The 20,931-nt window shown below is 43.8% G+C and overlaps 3 protein-coding genes across 17 annotated transcripts in view; 1 reads left to right on the top strand and 2 right to left on the bottom strand.

Moving 5' to 3' along the window:
- The window catches only part of LOC125428587 (zinc finger protein 883-like), a 1,608,225-nt gene that overhangs the window by 482,974 nt on the left and 1,104,320 nt on the right, over positions 1–20,931 (top strand). The gene's annotated exons all lie outside the window — the stretch shown is intronic.
- LOC125428534 (zinc finger protein 345-like) overlaps positions 1–20,931 on the bottom strand; it is a 770,962-nt gene that overhangs the window by 360,034 nt on the left and 389,997 nt on the right. The window lies entirely within an intron of this gene.
- LOC125428881 (zinc finger protein 493-like) overlaps positions 1–20,931 on the bottom strand; it is a 41,954-nt gene that overhangs the window by 13,940 nt on the left and 7,083 nt on the right. Inside the window, exon 5 of the mRNA XM_048489588.1 lies at positions 2,550–3,069. Coding sequence (XP_048345545.1) covers positions 2,550–3,069 — 520 coding nt within the window. The remainder of the gene's footprint in view (positions 1–2,549; positions 3,070–20,931) is intronic.

Raw genomic sequence — 20,931 nt, 5'->3', positions numbered from 1 at the left:
AATCCCACCACTGGCTGAAAGAGTTCTGAACAAACTATAACTAGTCCAAAGTCACCCAGCAGACTGCATGTGTAGGAGCAGGGAAACAAATCCAGTTCACAAGATAAGAGTTCACCATTCATGTGGAAAGTGGGGAATCAAACACAATTCTTCAGATTAGAGTCCACAGCTCTTCACCACCACCACCCCTAAAGCAGAGACACGGGGTAACCCACTTCTTAATTTTCAAACCTAATTTTCTTTCGTGGACAAATGAAAAAAGAGTCTTTTATTTTGAAAAAAACCTTTTGATATTTTATTATGTAAAAACCTCAATATCTGGGCAGGTAAATTTGTAAGGCAGAGATCTGCGCGGTTCCGATGCAGAACAAGGAAAATTCCATTCCCCTTTAAACTGTTAGCTAAAATATTTTCTACACGAAGCCTTAGTACCAAGTAAAGCAGATACGTTGTGTTAACATACCAACACAGTCCATCTAACTATTAACCAAATAAGAGCACCAAAAATAAAATGGGAGACTGAATCAGAATGGTCTTGCTTTATTTTACTAACAGGACCTGATAAGCTGTATCATGTGAAGATTGCAAGGGATGTAGGAAGGTAGTCGTCGTCCTCCCCCCAGACAACCCATGTTCATTCTTAACAACCAATAGGTATACTGCTCTTGAACATGAGGGTTCCATTTAGCAATCATGGCTATAAGCTGGTGGTAAGACCAGTTGTAGAATGTGTACAGCTCCCTTTTTAAAGCCACCATTCCAGTTTGTGTTAGTGAATTTGGTAAGTTAATTTTGTGTCATACAAAGAAGTGCTATCTTTCCACTTCCCATCAATTTCATCTAGTTTGGTGAGATGGGAAGGAAAGTCTTTTTTTAATTGCTATTTCCACTCTCTAAAACACTGTCCATTGCTTCATAAAACCTCAATCACATCTTATTTCTAAACTAAAAAGCGCAAAAACCTCTATTATTTTTTTAAATCATGTTCTAGGGAGCTCAGCATGGCATACACCTTCCATTTTATCCTCACAACAACCCTGTGAGGTAGGTTAAACTGAGAAAGAAAGACTGGTCCAAGAGATCACCAGCGAGCTTCTTGACTGAGCAGGAATTTGAACCCACGTCTCCAAAGTCATAGTCCAACAGCTTGTCATGCATTCATGCTGGATTCTCAGCAATTATTCGGCCTTCTTTTTTTGTGGAGTTTTCTTAGCTCGTAATTTCCTTTTTTAGATTTTACTAATAAAAATTCCCCACAAGTGCTCAGAGAATTGCCACCTCACACATTTACTTGGATCTCTGGTAAGATAAAAGTTTCAACTGCTGTTGATTTCTTTTGCTTGCTTAACATAAACATGGAAAAAGAGTCATTGTTAAAATTTGGGCATTTCTTAATCCAGTTTTTTTCCCCCTCCATGCAAATTCTCTTAGCTGTCAGGGAGATCCAGAACACCAAACATGTGCAGAGTCCCTTTCCGCCCAAATTTATGCCATAATGTCCGCCTTGCTATACCCATCTTTATTTTACCAAGAGTCAACCATAAAAAACCAAGGGAACGCTTTGACCATTCGCTTGATCACTGAAGATACCTATTCTCTCTCTCTCTTTTTTAAAAAGGCTGAAATTGCAGTGCTAATGGGGGAAGGTGACCTGGCAGCAGGGTTAAATACTTTTAATGTAGGCAGGTGAGTGCTCTTTGAAAATCTTGAACACAGATCTACAGTAAAAAGGGTACTTTTTAAAAATAGCATTTAATGTAAAAGGAAATCAGAATCTATATGGCATTTGTAGATAGAAAGCAGAAAAAGGTCAAATACGGCAAATAAGGTTACCAAAATAGAAAAATACAAACGAGTATCTAGAGCCAGGCAAGGCTCAAATGCGTTCGGATTAATTGTGGTCTCTTTGTTCAAGGTATTTCAAGATGGCATCAGGCACACGCGCTCTCTCAGACAGAGAAGCAGGAAACTGAAAGTCCGCCATGTTTGTGGAGAAGCTCAAGAACCACTCAAACTCCCCTCCCTATACACACTTCATAAGAAACAAAAAAACATGCGCTCCTCCTGGGGTGAATTAGAGGGTCTCTTATGCAAGAAACCAGCTAGCCAGTCAGATGAGGAGCATGTAAACCAGGAGTAAAACCTGATGTAACAAGCAGGTAATTATGAAGCAAAGCACCTGAGAACACCTGGTGGAAGGCGGGTGTCCTGTAAAGTGGGCAGGGAAGAGCGACAAAGACAGGGAGGGCATTTTCTTGCACAGAAAATGTTACAAAAAAAAACACCAAACCCTAAGCTAATAAAAATTGGGGTTTGTCACAGTTATTAAAGGCTGATCGGTTGGAAAAGTTTTACTCTGATTGTCCGTGTGCTTCCACACAGGAGTCAGTCCTTCAATGTGAAGTAAGATCTGTGCGGAACCTGAAGTTCTCTCCACACTCCAAACATACCGAGGATTTGAGGGATTTCCCCCCGTGTGGACGACCTGATGTGCTTTAAGGTCCGATTCGTCACAAAAGCTCATGCTACATTCTGAGCATTTGTAGGGCTTTGTGTGAATCCGGTGATGCCTGCTAAGGTAGGACCTCTGCGTAAAGCTCTTTCCACACTCCAGGCATTTGTGTGGTTTCTCCCCTGTGTGGATTCTTTTGTGTGAAGTGAGGTTGGTGCTCTGCGAGAAGCTCTTTCCACACTCTAAGCACTGATATGGCTTCTCTCCCGTGTGAATTCTCTGGTGGATAGTGAGCTCAGTACTTCGGATGAAGCTCTTTCCACATTCGTTGCATTTGTATGGTTTTTCTCCCGTGTGGATTAGCTGATGTGAAGTAAGGTGCGTGCTGCGAATGAAGCTCTTCCCGCATTCCATACATTGGTATGGTTTCTTGCCCGTGTGGACTATTTTATGTGAACGGAGTTGCTCGTTCCATTTGAAGCTCATTCCGCACTCCAAGCACTGAAATGGTTTCTCCCCTGTGTGGATTCTTAGATGTGAAGTGAGGTGGGAACTCTGAATGAAGTTCTTGCCACAAACCAAACACTCATACAGATTCTCTCCTGTGTGGATTCTCCAGTGAGCATTAAAACTCGATTTACAGCTGTAGCTTTTCCCACACACAGGACATTTACTCCTTTCCTTTCCCTTCCCTATTTTTACTTGGATTGGGATTTCAGGGAAGTCACTGCTCTGAGAAGTGGAGGATTCATTCCCCGTTTCTTCTTTTATTTCAATTTTCCACAAATGGTCCTCTTCTGTACTTCCCGGGTCTTCCAATGAGACCTGCTGTGGTTCTCCCTCATCTCTACTCTCCCAGCGAGCTGGAATAAAAGAGAAAACTGGTTGACATTCGAAGGCAGAATTGGAGCTCAAAATCAGAGAACAAACCCAAACATCTGAGGTTAAGAATGAGTACAAAGGATACTTTCTGGCTCATTAAGCATGGAGAGCTTTACTTGGCGCTCTTAGTTCCACAGTCCCTCTGCAGTGCGGTCTCCTTACATTTCCCTGGTCAAATGTGAGGAACTGTCCCACTGTCTGCCTCACAGCTCATGATTGCCTGCCTTCCACATTGCGCCAAAGGAAAGATTGAAAGTAAAATCCTTTAAAGGTAATATTGATATTGTGGAGGCTGCTTTCGTGGCTTTTGCATTTTAAGCAAAAAGCCAGCTGACTCCCTCCCCCTCTCCGCCACTGCTCTTAGGAATCGACAGCAGGTTTTCCCCTTTGAATGTAAAAGCCACAAAAGCAGCCTCCATAACATCGATATAAGCAATACTACAACACTATGGCCCCTTCCGCACACACAAAATAATGCATTTTCAAACCACTTTCACAGCTGTTTGCAAGTGGATTTTGCTATTCCGCACAGCTTCAAAGAGTACTGAAAGCAGTTTGAAAGTGCATTATTCTGCATGTGCGGAATGAGCCTAAGCTAGAACAGACTTGAAGACTAGAATAGAAACCATGCCAGCTGATACTGATTTCTGCCCGTTATGGATTCTTTGATGGGGAGTAGAAGAAGAGATGCATTTTTTACGCCACTTTTCTCTTTTTTTAAGGAGTCTTACAATTGCCTTTTCCTCCTGTCCCCACAACAGACCCTTTGTGAAGTAGGTGGGACTGAGAGAGTCCTGACAGAACTGTGACTGGTCCAAGATCACTCAGCAGGGGAAAACAAATCCAGTTCATCAGATAAGAGTCTGCTGCTCTTTTAACCACTACACCACACTGCCTCTGCAATCAACAGAAACTCTTTTCACACTATGAACATTTCAATACGTGTTCTCATATACGGATTCTTCCATAAGCACTGACACTTCAGTTCAAACTCAAGTCTTCTCCCATCTAGCCCACTTACTCCGTTCATTTCCTTTTCCTGTTTCTTCTTGGTCTGGGATTTCCTGGAAGTCACTTCCCTGAAAAAGAGAAGATTCAGTCCCCATTTCCTGTTTTATTTCAATTTTCCACATTGGCTCCTCTGCTGTATATCCTGCTCCATCCAGAAACATTTCGTGTGATTCTTCTTCACTCTTGTTTTCCCAAATATCATCTTCTGCAACAAAGAGAGAAAACTGGTAAGGACCTAAAGCCTCTTATCTGGGAACACAACCATTTAACTGCTATGGCGGGTGTTAAGCAGCATCAATTTCTTCACTTTCTTCAGTTTTTTATCCCTCCTTACCCCAGCAGAGACTGGGCTCAGGGTGGCTTCCACATAGTTAATATAATACATTTCATCCACATAATACTCATAGTCAGTAATCAATATATAATACAATAAGAATTTAAAAACAGACAATCACATAATTCAAATTGTCACAAAATACGCAAACGTTTGGTGCTATTCCTTTCTCTATTTCCATCTCCATTGCAATCTCAAACAGGGGAACAAAAGTAAAATGTTCTAGCCCTGTGTAGATTCTTTCTTGCTTTTGGGCTGGGAGCATCGGGGTGGGAAAGTCAGTGTGGTGTATGACATGATATATAAAACAAAGGTTCACCAAGTCATCTTCTAGGCAGCAAAAAGGTTTGCCCAGCAACAAGGGCCAGGAGCTAGGAAGTCTGGGGGCAACCAGCTACCGTTGACCTTTAATGTGATTGTTGCATTCAACTGTGACTCTGGTCCAATGGGAGCCTGTTGCCGGGAAAAGTACCTAACTTGAATGTATAAAAAGCCATGCATTGTTTCTATTTTAGTTTTCAAGTCTGTTCTAGCTTAGTGTTATAGTATTGCTGAAGTGTTCTGTATAGCCTCGTAGTCTTATCTAGTATAGTCTTGTGTAACCTTGCAACTGCTAAGTAAAACCTTCCTATTGGAAAGAACATCTTGTGTGGACAGTTTTCTTTTCCAAAAGTGATAAGAGGCTGCAGTATGTGCAGGAAGTCTACTAGACCTTCTCTACTCTAAGTAGCTCCACTTTAAGTCTGCTGATAGTGTAGTGGTTCAGAGCAGGTGGACTCTAATCTGGAGGACTGGGTTTGATTTTCCATTCCTCCACATGAGCAGCAAACCAGATTTATTCCTGCTGGGTGACCTTGAGCTAGTCACAGTTCTTTGGAACTCTCTCAGCCCCACCTACTTCACAAGGTGTTTGTTGTGGGGAGAGGAAGAGAAAGGAGTTTGTAAGCTCCTTTGAGTCTCTTTACAGGAAAGAAAGGGGGGTATACATCCAAACACTACTTCTTAAAGCAGAGTTCCCCAACGAGGCACTCATGGATTCTCTTGGTGCCCTCTGAGTTTTGCAGAAAGTAGGCAAGGACATTGTAAGGCAGGGCTTGTTATTGACTGCTCCTATTCAAATGAAAAGGTCGTCCACTATAGGATCGGGCAGACTAATAATCTCTTACACTTTACTTAGCCAGTGTGTGGTTTCATTCCCCTTTCAGGCTTTTCTTCTTCCTGCAAGGCGCAAGAAGAGAGATGTTCCTTTTGGCTCCGCCTCCCACGGCAGCCATTTTTGGTTGGTGCTCAAAATTCCAAAGTTACCAACAGGTTCAGAAAGGTTGGGAGTTTTTGATTTAAAGGCATAGCCTCCAATCAACATTAAATGGAAATCCACAAACGTAGCTTTCCGCACACACGTGGCACTTACTCTTCTCCTTTCCTTCATCAGATTTTTCCCGGACAGGGATTTTATGGAAATTAGCCTCCTGCGAAGCAAAAGATTTATTCTCCCTTTTCCGCTTTGCTTCTGTCTTCCTCCTCGGTTGCTCTCCTCCATTAAACCGAACAATATCTAACAGAATCGCGCTTGGCTTTCCCTCGTTCTTGCTCTTCTGCACGTCACCTTCTGGAATAGAGGAAAGACTGATAAGATCCCACTTTACTCCCAGCAAGCTGGGTACTCATTTTATCAGTACAGGAAGGATGGAAGGCTGAATCAACCTTGAGCCGGCTACGTGAAACCAACTTCTGCCGGGCTCAAACTCAGTTTGTGAGCAGAGCTTGGAATGCAGTACTGCAGCTTACCACTTTGCACTAAACTGTATCTTAATACAGTTTAGATCATTAAAATATCCTTAAAACCAAACAAGTTTCGGTCAAAGGCCTTTCTCAGTGGGTTACATTGTAAAACACACACACCCTAAAATGCAATTATTCACAATATAAAAATATATAAAACACAACTTTCTGACCAAGCTGTAAATCACATATAAAAAGTAGGGACAGTTCTTTAGCTACACTATTCCCCTTTTCATTGTTGGAATGACACAGGACCACTCAGTATCATTTTGCATAGTTGTGATATCTGGTCCAAATCTCTTAATGAGCAAGGTCAGAGAGAATCCTAGTGGTCAGGAAAGGGCAGGGTATAAATCAAATAAATAAAATAGTTATATGGTGCGAATACATCCACCACAGATAGTAGCCACTGACAGATCTCCATGAATTTGTCTAATAATAAGAGAAGAGTTTGGATTTATACCCCACCTTTCTCTCATAAGGAGTCTCAAAGCGGCTTACAAACTCCTTCTCTTCCTCTCCCCACAACAGACACCTGGAGAAGTATGTGGGGCTGAGACAGTTCTGAGAGAACTGCGACTAGCCCAAGGTCACCCAGCAGGCTTCATGTGTAGGAGTGGGGAAGCAAACATGGTTCTCCAGATACGAGTCCACCACTCATGTGGAGAATTAACACAGTTTGACATTGTCCCCCTAATTTACATTATTAATAGTTCACCCTTCTCATGGGACTCAAGGCTGATTACAAAGAGTAATTCAGTTCAACCAATAGAACAGGGCATCCAATAAACAGTGCAATTTCAATTTACTTCATCTAAACCCCACTTTTCTATCCAAGAGGCATCCAAAGTAGCTTATATTCTGTTTACATTTTCTCCTCACAATGAGCCTGTGAGATAGGTTGGGCTGGCAGTGTGTGATATGCCCAAGGTCTTCCAGTGAGCTTCTAGGGCAGAATGGATCTCCAAAAGCCTTGCCCAATGGATCTCCAAAAGCCTTGCCCAATGGATCTCCAAAAGCCTTGCCCAATGTTCTGGATCTCCAAAAGCCTTGCCCAATGTTCTAACCATTACATCACACTGGATCTCAAAACTAAAAAAGGAGATGCCAATTAGGGTCCTAAGGGATGTCTTACCTAGAGACGCCACCATCCCATAATTCTCTAGCATGACTTCCCTGTGTAGAGTTCTTTGGCTTGTGTCCAGCAAAGTCCACTCCTCATCCGTGAAATGCACAGACACCTCCTCTAAGGTCAGCAGACCCTAAGAGAGATTTTAGAAAGTATTTTCTGCTCAAAGACAACATACTCGGTTGCCCCCTCCCCATAACCAAGTATGATCTGAGAAGTTATTTAAAGCATCTGGAGTTTTCTTGCAGGATTCAAATCTTTGCAAGAGGAATTCTGCTAACAGGGAAGGGTAGAGAGTTTCATGCAAGCGAAAGCAAGGAATGCTGTGGGTCAGATCCCTCTCTTACATGATCTGGCTGCGCAGGAACTGTTTCGCCTCCAGCTTTACCCTGGGTTGAACTTGTATGAGCCGCTGGGGGCATTCCGCCGTCTGTGAAGGAAACAGCCGTGATGGACGATTATTTTGTAATCTTAACACATATTTTAAATTCCAGTACCTTTTGCAAAAAAATATTTCCTTACATTGGCTCGTGGGCATAATTCAAAGTTCTGGTTTGGATCTAAAAAGTCTAAAGTTCACGCAAGCCCAGAGAAGAGAAGCCACTCAAGAGAATCCAGAAAACGAGAGAAACACACGCAGAGACACAACAGAGGCACACAGAGAGGGAGTGATAGAGGCGCAAATGGAGGGAGATATTTGAAATATGCCTCATTGATCCTTACCCAGTGAAACAGTACTTTGGGCCTCACCCTGCAAAATTCCTCTGAACAGCGGCTTCTGACCACTGTCAGATGTAGCATTCTGTACCACACAGAACTTGGTAGCTGCTTCTACTAACAAGCCCCGCATCTGAAATGGAAAGGAAAGTCCCACCAAAGCAGTGGGGAGAGGAGTTACAGAAGGAAAGGGCAAGGGTGCAAAGGGAAATTATAATTCTATGTCTTTGATGATTTTTAGATCATAACTGGGCCACCAGCAGAGGGCACTGATTTCAAATGTTTGTACTCCGCCTTTTCCAAATACTTAAGGCTGTCAATATAATTTTTATTTTGCAAGAAAACTTTTTCAAAGTTATAATACTGCAGTGTTTTCAATTGCTCTTTATATGCAGTTAATTATTGCAAAAGGTATATTGAAAATAGTCATAATTGGTATTTCTTTTACACATTTCATAATGATAATTTGAGCTCTTCTTTTGGTCTCTCAGTCTCAAGACTGTAATTATTTATTTATTTATTTATTTATATTTATATACCGCCCTCCCCGAAGGCTTATGATTTGATTCTAGTTTCTTTTTTCATTTTGTTTATACACCGTGTTTCCCCCAAAATAAGATAGGGCCTTATATATTAATTTTTGCTCCAAAAGATGCATTAGGATTTTTGTGCCCCACATTTGACCAGATCAGCTGCATGGGGAAATCTGTAACTAGGGCTTATTTTTGGAGTAGGGCTTTTATTTCAAGCATCTTCCAAAAATCCCCAAAAATCATGCTAGGGCTTATTTTTGGGGTAGGTCTTATTTTGGGGGATATATATGCCAACAGTAAAACCATTAACTTAGATCAAACAAATTTTTATTTATTTATTTATACTTTGGGCTTCTAGACCGCCCCATCCCCGAGGGGCTCTGGGCGGTGTACAGCAGATAATAAATACAATTTTAAAACATCATAAATAGGCTAAAACTTATAAAAGCAAAGCTGAAACCAAACTTAAACAGTTTCAGCATTTAAATGTAAAATAAATATAGTGCATAGGTGTAGGTGAAGCGGCTGCTAATATTAAATTCTTCCACCCCCAGGAGCAGAACGGTAGGTCTAGATAGATGTTATAGGCCCAAAGATGTAGGAGCGGAAGGAATAGCCGAAAGCGGGAGCCAGCGGAAGGGGGAAGTGCCAGCGGAGGGGCCAGCGGAAGAGAGGGCACCATCAGCGTGGACTCCTCAAAGCGACCAGCGGAACAGCTCCGTCTTGCAGGCCCCTGGCGCGGAACTCATGACCGGCTGTCCCGCTAAGGGTGAACCTAATATTAGTGGGAGAGCGTTCCACCAGGCGAGACCAGGGCTGTAAAAGGCCCTGGCAAGCCCGTTAGTGGAGCCAGTCAAGCCATCAGCCGAGGGGCAGGGACCGCAGGTAGATTGGCTTCTCTCACCGAGGCGAAGGCCGTGTGGTAGACATGGGGGTGATGCGGTCCACCGAGATCACGGGGTCCCAGGCAGCGTAAAGGCCTTAAAGGTCAACACCAGCACACTTGCAAAGCGCATCCGGAACTCTGCACAGGGAGCCAAGTAGCGAGTGGTAGCGCAAATGATACAAAAAAGAAAGGGATGGAGGGAATTCACCAGAACATGCCTATAAACTGGATAAGATCTGGATTTATCTTCCATTTTACATTCCTCTGGCAGGTATGAACACTTGGGCAAGGCCAGGAGTCTGAACTGAATAGCCAAAGGGCTCACAACCCATGGCATTGAGAGAGCCAGCATGGTGTAGTTGTGGATATGAGTGGTGGACTTCCTGTAATCCCCAGATAACTCGAAGTTTTATTCCCTCTGATTCCTTCCATATATGAGTCACTGCTGAAGGTGACCTTAAACTGAGTCCCGCAGGATTCGCATCCTCAGAACTCTCTCAGCCTCACCTACCTCACAAAGTTGTGGAAAGGGGGAAGGAGTTTGTAAGCCACTTTGAGACTCCTTACAGGAGAGAAAGATGGAATATAAATCCAAACTTCTTCTTCTACTGGAGTATCAAAGTGGCTTACAATCGGCTTCCAGGTCCCTCAACAGACACCTTGTGAGGTAGGTGGTGCTGAGAGTGTTCAGAAAGAACTGGGACTATCCCAAGGTCACCCAGGAGGCTTCTTGGGGAGGAGCGGGGAATTGAACCCAGTTCACCAGATTAGAGTCCGCCGCTCTTAACCATTACACCACGCAGGCTCTTATGTGGAAGATCTCCACCTGAAACCCTGGAGAGCCATTGCCTGCCTCAGTAGCAAATACCAATAAAAATCCGTTCTGGCTGCAGGCCATAAAATAAACTGCTTATGAGTTCTTCAGCATTGTGAGCTAAAAAATAAGCCTATCATAAGAACATAAGAACAAGCCAGCTGGATCAGACCAAAGTCCATCTAGTCCAGCTCTCTGCTACTTGCAGTGGCCCACCAGGTGCCTTTGGGAGCTCACATGTAGGATGTGTGAGCCTTATTGGCCTTCTGCTGACTGTTGCTCGATCACCTGGTCTGTTGTTAAGGCATTTTGCAATCTCAGATCAAAGGATCAGATTGGTAGCCATAAATCGACTTCTCCTCCATAAATCCTGGCCGGTTCAAGAAGCTATCCCGGGTTGGTAATGCATCCTGCCACCTCCTGTGGCAGCATATTCCAAACACCAATCCTGCGTTGCGTGAAGAAGTGTTTCCTTATTAGTCCTAATTCTTCCCCCAGCATTTCAATGAATGCCCCTGGTTCCTAGTATTGTGAAAGAGAAAAATTTCTCTCTGTCAACATTTTCACCCATGCATAATTTTGTAGACTTCAATCCTTATCCCCTCAGCGCCTCCTCTCCAAACTAGAAGTCCCAAGCTGCAGCCACTCTCCTCATGGGAAGGTGCTCCAGTCCCTCAATGCGTCCTTGTTGCCCTTCTCTGCACTTTTCTATCTCCTCAATATCCCTTTTTTGAGATCGGCGATAAGAACTGGACACAGTACCTCTCAAGTCGCGAGAATTACAGCACCACTGCTATATAAGGAGCCTTGCGACAATCTTTGCAGTTTATTATCAATTCCTTTCCTAATTATCCCCAGCATAGAGTTTGCCTTTTTTCACAGCTGCCATGCATTGAGTTGACATTCCATGGAACTATCAACTAAGATGCCTAAATCCCTTCCTGGTCTGTGACTGGTCTTTTCAGTCACCTTGGCGTGTATGTGAAGTTTGGATTTTTGCCCTATGTGCATCACTTTACATTTTGCTACATTGAGCGGCATTGCCATTTCAAGGCCCACTCACCTAATTTATCCAAGGTCAGCAGGAGCTCTGCCTTAATCCTTTGTAGTTTCTCACCCGCATTACATGGTGGTATCATCTGCAAACTTGGCCACCACGCTACCCACCCCTACTTCCAGGTCATTTATGAATAGGTTAAAGAGCACTGGTCCCAAAACAGATCCTTGGGGGACACCACTCCCGACATCTCTCCATTGTGAGAACTTCCCATTAACACCCACTCTTTGTTTCCTGTTTCTCAACCAGTTTTTAATCCATAGGAGGACTTCCCCTCTTATTCCTTCATTGCTGAGTTTTCTCAACAGTCTCTATGTAAAAGAGTAAAAATGCCACTTTAAGTATTTAAGATACAACATGTTCTCTGAGACTTAGTCAGTTCTTAAATCAATATGCTTTATGGTTAAAGCAACTAGGTAGTTCACTCATTATTTAGGATGTGTCTACATATTAAATAAAATTTTTAATTTAAAATTAAAGTCTGATTTTATCTTGGTGGTTTACCGTTAAATCCTGAGTAAAGTTACACCCTTCTAAGCCCACTGACTTCAATCGATTGCTCTGTTAAGTATCAATTTTATATACAGCTATCTGGGAGGACATAATAAACATACTGAGAATGGCTCAGGGAAGATAGCAAATTTGAATCAAGCCATTGAGCCTGAAATTGTCTCACCTGCTCTTTCTCCTTCTCATCCTCTGCCTGATTCAAGAGAAACACTTCTGCCAGGGCCACCGCTTGGAAACTGGTCTCCGGCTCACATTCCCTGACCCAGCTCTGCAACTCCGGGGGCAGGACGGCCACAAACTGCTCCAGGATCACCAGGTCCAGCATCTCCTTCTTGGTGTACCTTTCTGGTTTTAGCCACTGATGGCAAAGATCGCGGAGTTGGCTGCAGACCTCTCGGGGCCCCTCGACTCCTTGATAGTGGAACTGTCTGAAGCGCTGGCGCTGAACCTCCAAGCTAATGTTTTTTTCCGCCAGGATCTTCTGCACCGTTCCTTCCCAGAATTCCCCTCTGCTCCCAATGTCAACAGCATGAGGGCTTTGGGCACCTTCAGCGCCTGCTGAATTTTCCTCAGCCATATTCTCTGTGTACTACAAGTGGATCTCCAATGGTGCCCTTGGATAATCTCGCCTGGCTTCCTTCCTAAATCCAGAACTCATTCAACTGAGGCAGCTTATCTCCTGAGAGGCCAAAACTTCATTATGTGTGCAAATTTCTATCACGACGTGGGTTTAAAAAAACAAAACAAAAACAAGACAGTGTGGATGATCCCAGCAAGCGACCAGACCCCTCACTATAGGAAAGGAAGGAAAACATTTTATTATTTAAAACACAGTTATGCTGCCTTTCCACCCAATCAGAGTCTACAAGGTGGCAACGTGAAAGATATATTGACACTTGAATACCACACCTGAACAGACAACAGTTCCCTAATGATTTATCCAAGCAAGTTGGTAAGACCATTTAGAACAGTTCCACCCTATCACCATAGCAGAAAATCCCTCTTGAACAGTTCAACTTTTGCATAGTTTGTGGAAAGCCAGAAGAGCAGAAGCATTCCTGATGTCCTCGGGCAGGTGGCCAGTCTAGATTCTCACACGCAAGCATTTTGATAGAGGGACAACAGCCTGTCTCCAGCCCTGCCTTCCCAGGTGGTCCTATAGAGGAGTTTTTTTCTCTGTTATTTTCCCTAGGGTTTTGGATCCTACATGGCAATGGGACATAGAATCCCAATAGGTTAGGGATCCCCAACACAGTGCCCATGGGCACCATGGCAGTCACAACACCTTTCTTAATGCCCGCCACATGTCTTTAGAAAGTAGATGATGCTCTGATCCAGCAGAGCAGCTGACGGGCCGCTAGAGATGTGTTTGTCTGTACAGGTTAAAATAATGTTGCCTCAGCAGCAGAAGTCACCACAAGGTTGTCTGTTGTGAGGAGGGGAAAGGAAAGGAGTTTGTAAGCCACTTTCAGACTACTATGGTTGAGAAAAGAAGGCAAATTCTTCTTCTTCTATTGTCTACTCAGACTGACAGCAATGTTCTGTAGTCTCACAGATCTTTCTCATCACTGACTACCTGATCATTTTAACTGGAGAAACTCGGGATGGAACCTGGGACCTCATAGGAGGTCTTTTGAGCCACAGCCCCTCCCCCATAATTTTGCAAACTTCTATCATGTCCTCCCATAGTCCTCACTTCTCTAAAGAAGAGGTGGTTTTGGTGACAAGATGGTTTCCTCCTTCTGGTAATTTGAATTTTGGTAATATGAATTAATTCTAGTACTATACATTAATTTGAATGAGACCTGTGAATTTTAGTAGGTTTTAATAGGTTTTATGGTCCTAGATGAGGTTTTCCCCAAATGGTTTGGGGAGTATGAACATGCATGTGGTGTAGAATACTGAATAAATGTAGAGAGTTTGATTATGCACATTAGTTAATATTTTCTTTCATAGAGGTGTGAATGTATATATTAAAATCAGTCTTTAGGCTAACAAAGATGTAGTTTTCACAATTATTCATATTGTTCTGTATAGCACATTGTTTTGTGAATATAACTTCTTTGTACGGATCCCCGATTCTGTAATGTGTCTTCTGCTCGGGCCTCCTAGAATCAGAACCGATATCCAGGGGCAGAGATAAGCACCCCTGGAGAAAATAGCGGCTTTCGAGGGTAGACTCTATGGCATTATTTCCCTCCCTCCTCAGGATTCACCCTCAAAACTTGAGCTATTTCCAAACCCAGAGTTGGAGACCCAGAGTATGAAAGGTTCTCTCAATGGACAGTTTCAAGAAATCCATCAAATATTCTCTGTGACAGACAGGAAGCTGTCCTGCCTTTGAAGGGAAAAACAGCCACTCAGCTGTTTCATCCCTGAATCCGTGAGAGTGCGGCTGCAGCATCTAGTCACCTTTCAGTGTGTGTGTGTGCATGTGTGAAGTGCTGTCGAGTCACTTCTGACTAATGGAGACCCTATGAATTAATGTCCTCCAAAATGTCCTATCATTCACAGTCTTATTTGAGTCTTGCATACTGAGAACCATGGCTTCCTTCATAGAGTCAATCCATCATATTTCAGGTCTTCCTTTTTCCTGCTACTTTCCAACTTTTCCTAGCATTGTCTTTTCTAGTGACTTCTGTCCTCTCATAATACGATAGCTTCAGTTTAGTCATTTTAGTTTTGAGGGGGACAGGATGTTGAGGAAAGCACATGGTCTGCCTCAGGGAGATCGGAGACGGAAGGGTAGATGTGCTTGGTAGAGTGGCAGAGTGGTTAAGCTCCGTCTCTGGGAGGAGGACAAAGTACTTGTTGTGCGATCCATCAGTGGAGATACACAGACTTTGTGCCACCCAGTCTGACTCTTGGGAAAAGGCAGGCTGGCGTGGGTGGACTCCACTGTGTGTGAAAGGATCCAAACTAGTTGTTAGTCAGTGAATTCCTGTTTGTACCTGTAAACATTGCCTTGACCTGGATGACTGAGACTACCCTGACCTTGTCAGATCTCTGAAGCTAAGCAGGCTCATCCCTGGTTAGTATTCAGATGGGAGACCACCAAGGAAAACCAGGGGCATGACACCAAGGCATGTTAGTCTCTTGCCTTGAAAACCCTACCAGGTCGCCATATGTCGACTGTGACTTGACAGCACTTTGCATACACACAGAAACCATCTAATCTGGAGCATATCCATCTTGAGTTTTAGCAAGAAAGGCAGGTTACTAATAAACTAAAGAAATGAATGTATTGTCAAAGGCTTTCACCCCAGGCCCCCCTCCCCCCCAGCCCCATGTGGTGGATATACATGCTATCATATACCCCATATGGACATATACCCAATCACACAACCAGTTCCCACTGAGTGACAGAAACATATCTTTCCGTGACACGCCTCCAAAGATGCCAATCATAGATACGGGTGAAACATCAGGAGCTAAAACTTCCGGACCACAGTTTGCTGAGATAAAATCAGACGGGACTCCCACAAAGGAAATTCTGACTCATCTACCTCTTAAGAGTTCTTTTGTGGCATGTGCATAATAGTTATCTGCTAAACAACATGTGTTGGCCACAGAGAGACACACACCTCGCTGTGATGTGCCTCTGGAGATGCCAGCCATAGATGCGGGCAAAACGATAGGAGCGAAAACTACCAGACCACAGCCACGCAGCCCAGAATACCCACGACAGCCAGAAATTAATGGATTTTCCATAGGAGACTCAGTTGGATCAGTGGCACAGGGGGTCGGTTTTTTGTATGTGTGGGAGGTAAGGTGGGGTGGAGGTGGGCAGGCGTAGGGAGGGTGCAAGCTTCGCCTCCATTCCCAGCCTAATTCACAAGGCATGGCTTAAAAGCAGAAATAAACCTCCGGAGCACTGCAAAGAAGAGCAAAGACATTGCACACAATCCCAGGGGGTGGGGGCCGGGGAACAATAGCTTTGTTTTCTCTCCTGCAAAAAAAAAAAAAATCAACAAATTTATTTTATTTTATTTTTATTTTATTAAACTTATAGGCCGCCTATCCCCGAAGGGCTCAAGTGCATCAAAATGCATCCCTGCTCGTCCATGAATGATGTTCTTTAAAGATCCCCACCCAGCCACTCGCTCCTAACAGATCTGGCAGGGCGTGTGCAGTGGGGGTGGAGTCAAAGCGTGCAAAAAATAGGTAATAAAGGCCATTTCCGCGCCGCCCTCCCCCGGTCAGCTCAGTTGCAAGGCGGGGGTCGCTTCCCCTTCCCCACCCCTTGCATCGCCCCCCGCCCTGCCTTGCCCCTCCCAGCGCTGCTCCAACTCACCAGGCTGCGCTTGGTCCGCTGGCGCCGCGAGTGGGAAAGTCAAAGGTCACTTTCCCACGGAAGGGGAGGTGGGGGGAAGGAAAGAAAAGGGGACAGGAAATGACCTCCTTCTGCTTCGGTGCCTTTCTAGGAGATTGCACGCTCTCTCTCTTAACCCCTAGCGTGACTGTCACTAGAAAGTCAGAGTGCAATTTTTGCAGGGCAGGGGGGTTAAAGAGTTCTTCTTTTAAAGAAGGCGGCTTCCCTTCCCCCTTAATCATATGGGGGGTGGGGTGGGATTTACTGCTTTTATGTATTTGCATTTATTTTAAATTGCATTGCATTCATTTCCTTAGCGTGACTTTCACCAGAAAGTATAATTGCAAAAGAAAAGAAAAGAAAAAGGAATGGAGGATAATCTTTAGTCATTTTATTTATTTGCATTTATTTTAAATTGCATTGCATTCATTTCCTTAGCGTGACTTTCACCAGAAAGCATAATTGCAAAAGAAAAGAAAAGAAAAAGGAAGGGAGGATAATCTTTAGTCATTTTATTTATTTGCATTTGTTTTAGCTGCTTTGCGCATTCGGTATAACGGTGATTATTATTGTAATGTGCTTACTTTTGCTTTACTCTGCAACAATTAATCTGAGAAGTGACTTTGCGTTCGCAGTTACATTATGGGAGTTCAGGCGAAGGGCAGGTCTGTGAAATATCTGACTTGACGTGAAGGAATGTGTATGGCTTTTTAAAAGGGTGTTTATGAGTTATTTCTTTACTGCCAATAAAAATATTTAGATTGGCAAAATATAGACTGGAATTTATTCACATGTTCTGTCTCTCCCTCCCTCCGGAACATTCTAAATAGTTTAGCAATATCTGCAGAACAATTTGTAAAGCATTTGGACATTTTGGAATAATTACTGTATAAATTATACAGTGCCTTGCCATAAAGTGGGGAAATGTTATTACTTTTCTATTATAAATCATTATGACTGCAAAAATAAAAGTGTACTGTACATAATGCTTATTTATTTTTCATTCATAGTCCAGCTATTAACAATTAAACAATAATTTAATGAAATGGAAAGGAAGTGGATCTGTAAAACATCTCTGTAAATAATTGTTCGTTTAAAAAAACAGGGGAGGAGGATGTTCCTCTTGCTCTGGATTCAGTGATCTGGATTTGTCCATCTGAATCTGATATTCTTATGCTTGTTGCTTGTGTGGGGAGAGGAGTATTTATCGTCCACACCATGAGGATTTGTGCATTTGTGGCAGCCAGGAGTGTAACTTGAAGATTAAATCTCTGTAATTACATCTGACTCAGGATCCTGTAGGGTTTTCAAGGCAAGAGATGAACAGAGGTGGTGGTTTGCCATTACCTGCCTCTGTATAGCAATCCAGGATTTCTTTGGTGTAATTCCAGGATAACTCTGGGCCCCACCTGGAGGATGGCAACCCTAGATTGTCATGAATGCAACCACTCTAATTCCAGCAGACACAAACAAGCACATGGGACAGCCAATAGGATGGCTGCTGAGAGGTGTGAGAGCCAATCAGAAAACAAGCTATGGTAAGTCCCATCCTTCATGCTCAGGAAAATTTTTGGAGGAAAATTGTTGCTCCCTCCAGGGTTTCTCCTTTAGGACTAGTTTTCTGAATACATTCCTTACTGACAGATTATCCATTCTTTCTATTACAGACTTGCTTTTTAATCGTAATTTCTTCAAAGACTTCTCAGACTGTTACTTATTGGGTGTTCTCCTGCCCCCTAGGTTGCTCACCTGGCCTCTACGTGTGTACCTTTTATTGTTTTTGTTCTTTAATAAAAAAGTTAAACTTCACTTGAATTCAGGTTTCCTGTGGCTTTCCGAAAGAACAACACCTGTAAATCATAGGTGGAAAACCTCCTTACAGTGGCGTAGCTAGGGGGCATGGTGGGGCTTGAGCCATGGGCAGCACTTCACATGGGGATCAGGAGTGGAACCAGCCACACTCACCCCTCCCATGTCATAGAATCATAGAGCTCAAAGAGACTCCCAAGGGCCATCAAGTCCAACCCCCTGCTATGCAGGGACACACAATCAAAGCACGTGTCCATGTGGAGGTTGGCAGTGAGGTGGCTCAGTCCGTGACCCCCATGTGGAGCTGAGGGGCAGCAAGGGCCCATTTGAGCCTGACCAGGCCTCAAACTGACCAGGGTTCTCTCAAGCCTCTAGCTTTATGCTGTTGGGTCTGCACCCCCAAGTTCCACTTGACTGGAGGTAAAAGTTGGGGGGCAGGCACAACAGTATAAAGCTAGAGACTTGAGAGCACCCCAGTGAGGCTCAAACAGGCCCTTGCTGTCCCCAGATCCACTGGGGATGGGGACAAGTCTGCTCACCCCACTCCCGACCTCCACATGGAGATTGGGGGTGAAGCAAGCCCCACTTCAAACTCCCCGGGGGGAGGAGGAAGTTTTGGGGCAGCTGGGGGCCATGGTGCCCAGGTAAGCCCAGGGAACCATTTTATTAAGCTACGTCCCTGCCTCCTTAGCAGTTATATATCCTCACCCATTTGTAGCTCTGGGATCAATAAGGCTTTGGCTTAAGGAAGGCACTTACCAATTCACTTATGCAATAAGTCGGGCTTGGGACACCTCCTCTAGGGGAGTTACACCGTCTCTCTTTGCCATAGTCTATCTATTAGTCCCTAGTGTACCCTGTTATGGCCCTTTCTTCCACCACAGCCCTTCCCACTTCTTTTCCTGCCTTGGCAAGTTTGTTCTAGACGTATGATCTGTCCTTGATCATCACAGATGAGAAGCACTATAAAAAGAGAAGGAGCTGATGTTATGGTTATCTAAATTTTGTAAGCTGCCCTGAAACCTCTGTATAGGACAGGATACACATTAAAAAACCAAATAATTAATTAAAAGGGGGTTATCGAGTACCCTGTTGTTGCAATCCCAGGAGATCTCCAGCCCCACATCTGGAGATTAGCTACCCTAGATTATAAAGGAAATCAATACAGGATGGGACATCCAGTACAGCAATGCAATCAAATTTGGGTGGTAGAATTCTGAAACCAGACAGAAATCTGAAATTGGAACTGAAACCAAAGCATATGTATTACCACGATGTGTGAAAACAATGCAAAAAAAATCGTACTAGGATTTTATGTACCACAACAAGCAGGAAAACAAACAATGTACTCCAGATGTGGCTGGAGATCTCCTGGGATTACAACTGATTTTAAGATGACAGAGATCGGTTCACCTGGAGGAAATGGCCACTTTGGAAGGTGGATTCTATGACATTATACTCCACTTGAAGTTCCCCCTCCATTTCCCAAACCACGCCCTCTTCAGCCTCTGCCCCCAAAATCTCCAAGTATTTCTCAACCTGGAGATAGTAACACCAGTGTAATCCAGTCAGAAATAACATAACTAAATGTTATAATGGAATGGCTCAGGAAGGGGCTCTGATTAAAGGAACAGAACTTTGGACAGTACCAAGGTATTTCAAGATATATTTTTGCTGCATCATCCATTTCTCACTGTTTCATTCCCAACTTTTGTAAAACCACTTTCTGCATTGTTTGATGCATCATGTCTAATACTTCCCCACTGTTCTTAATAACTGCAAATAACCCTAACTTTATTGCATATCTTATTAGAAGTCTCATCACAATGAATACATCAAATTATAGTTAACCTTGAGTTTCTGTGAGAAAGGTAGACTATAAACATAAATAAATATATCAGTTTGCTTAGCAAACTGTGTGTTTCAGCTGCTTTTAGATTTTTTTGTTTGGAGGTAGCATGGTAGTGGTTAAGATCAGTGGACTCTTATGTGGAAAACTGTGTTCGATTCCCCACTCCTTCACATGAGCAGAGGACTCTTATCTGGTGAACCAGATTTGTTGTCCTAGATTCCTGCTGGGTGACCTCAGGCTAGTCACAGTTCTCTCATAACTCTCTCAGCCCCACCTACCTCACAAGATGTCTTTTGTGGGGAAAGGAAGGGAAAGGAGTTTGCAAGCTGCCTGGAGTCTCCTTACAGGAGAGAAAGGTGGGGTATAAATCCAAACTCCTCTTCTTAAAATATTTTAAAATAGTGATTTCCTCTCCCCACCACCACCCCACCCCGCATTGGCCCGGTTTCCTTGAACCCTGCTTTCATATGCAGCAGTTCCATCTCTTGACCACCTAAGAACTCTATGCAGGCATTCTGTTATGGCTCAGCCTGGTCTAGCAGGGGACCCTGGGAGGAAGATTCAATGAGGTGACAGTTTTGGTTCCAGACTCCCAGGAACTACCTGTAGATGCAGAGTCTGAGCAGTCAGTAGTTCCTGCAGGACCAGGTCCAGAGGCTCAGGCAGAGCATTCAGGCTGGGATCCACAGCCAGGTCCAAGCTCTGAGATTCCCCAGCCAGGGTCTAGCTCTGAGACTCTTCAGCCTCTTGATACTAAGCCAGAGAGGACCCTGCCACCCCACCCACCCCCCATCTCAAGCCCCAGGAGCAATGCAGGAGGACACTGCGTGCTAGGCTACAGCAGAGGAGAC

This window comes from Sphaerodactylus townsendi, linkage group LG03 (genome assembly GCF_021028975.2).
Source record: "Sphaerodactylus townsendi isolate TG3544 linkage group LG03, MPM_Stown_v2.3, whole genome shotgun sequence".
NCBI lineage: Eukaryota > Metazoa > Chordata > Lepidosauria > Squamata > Sphaerodactylidae > Sphaerodactylus > Sphaerodactylus townsendi.
The sequence above is the reverse complement of the archived record's forward strand: the minus strand, read 5'-3'. Positions and strand labels throughout refer to the sequence as shown.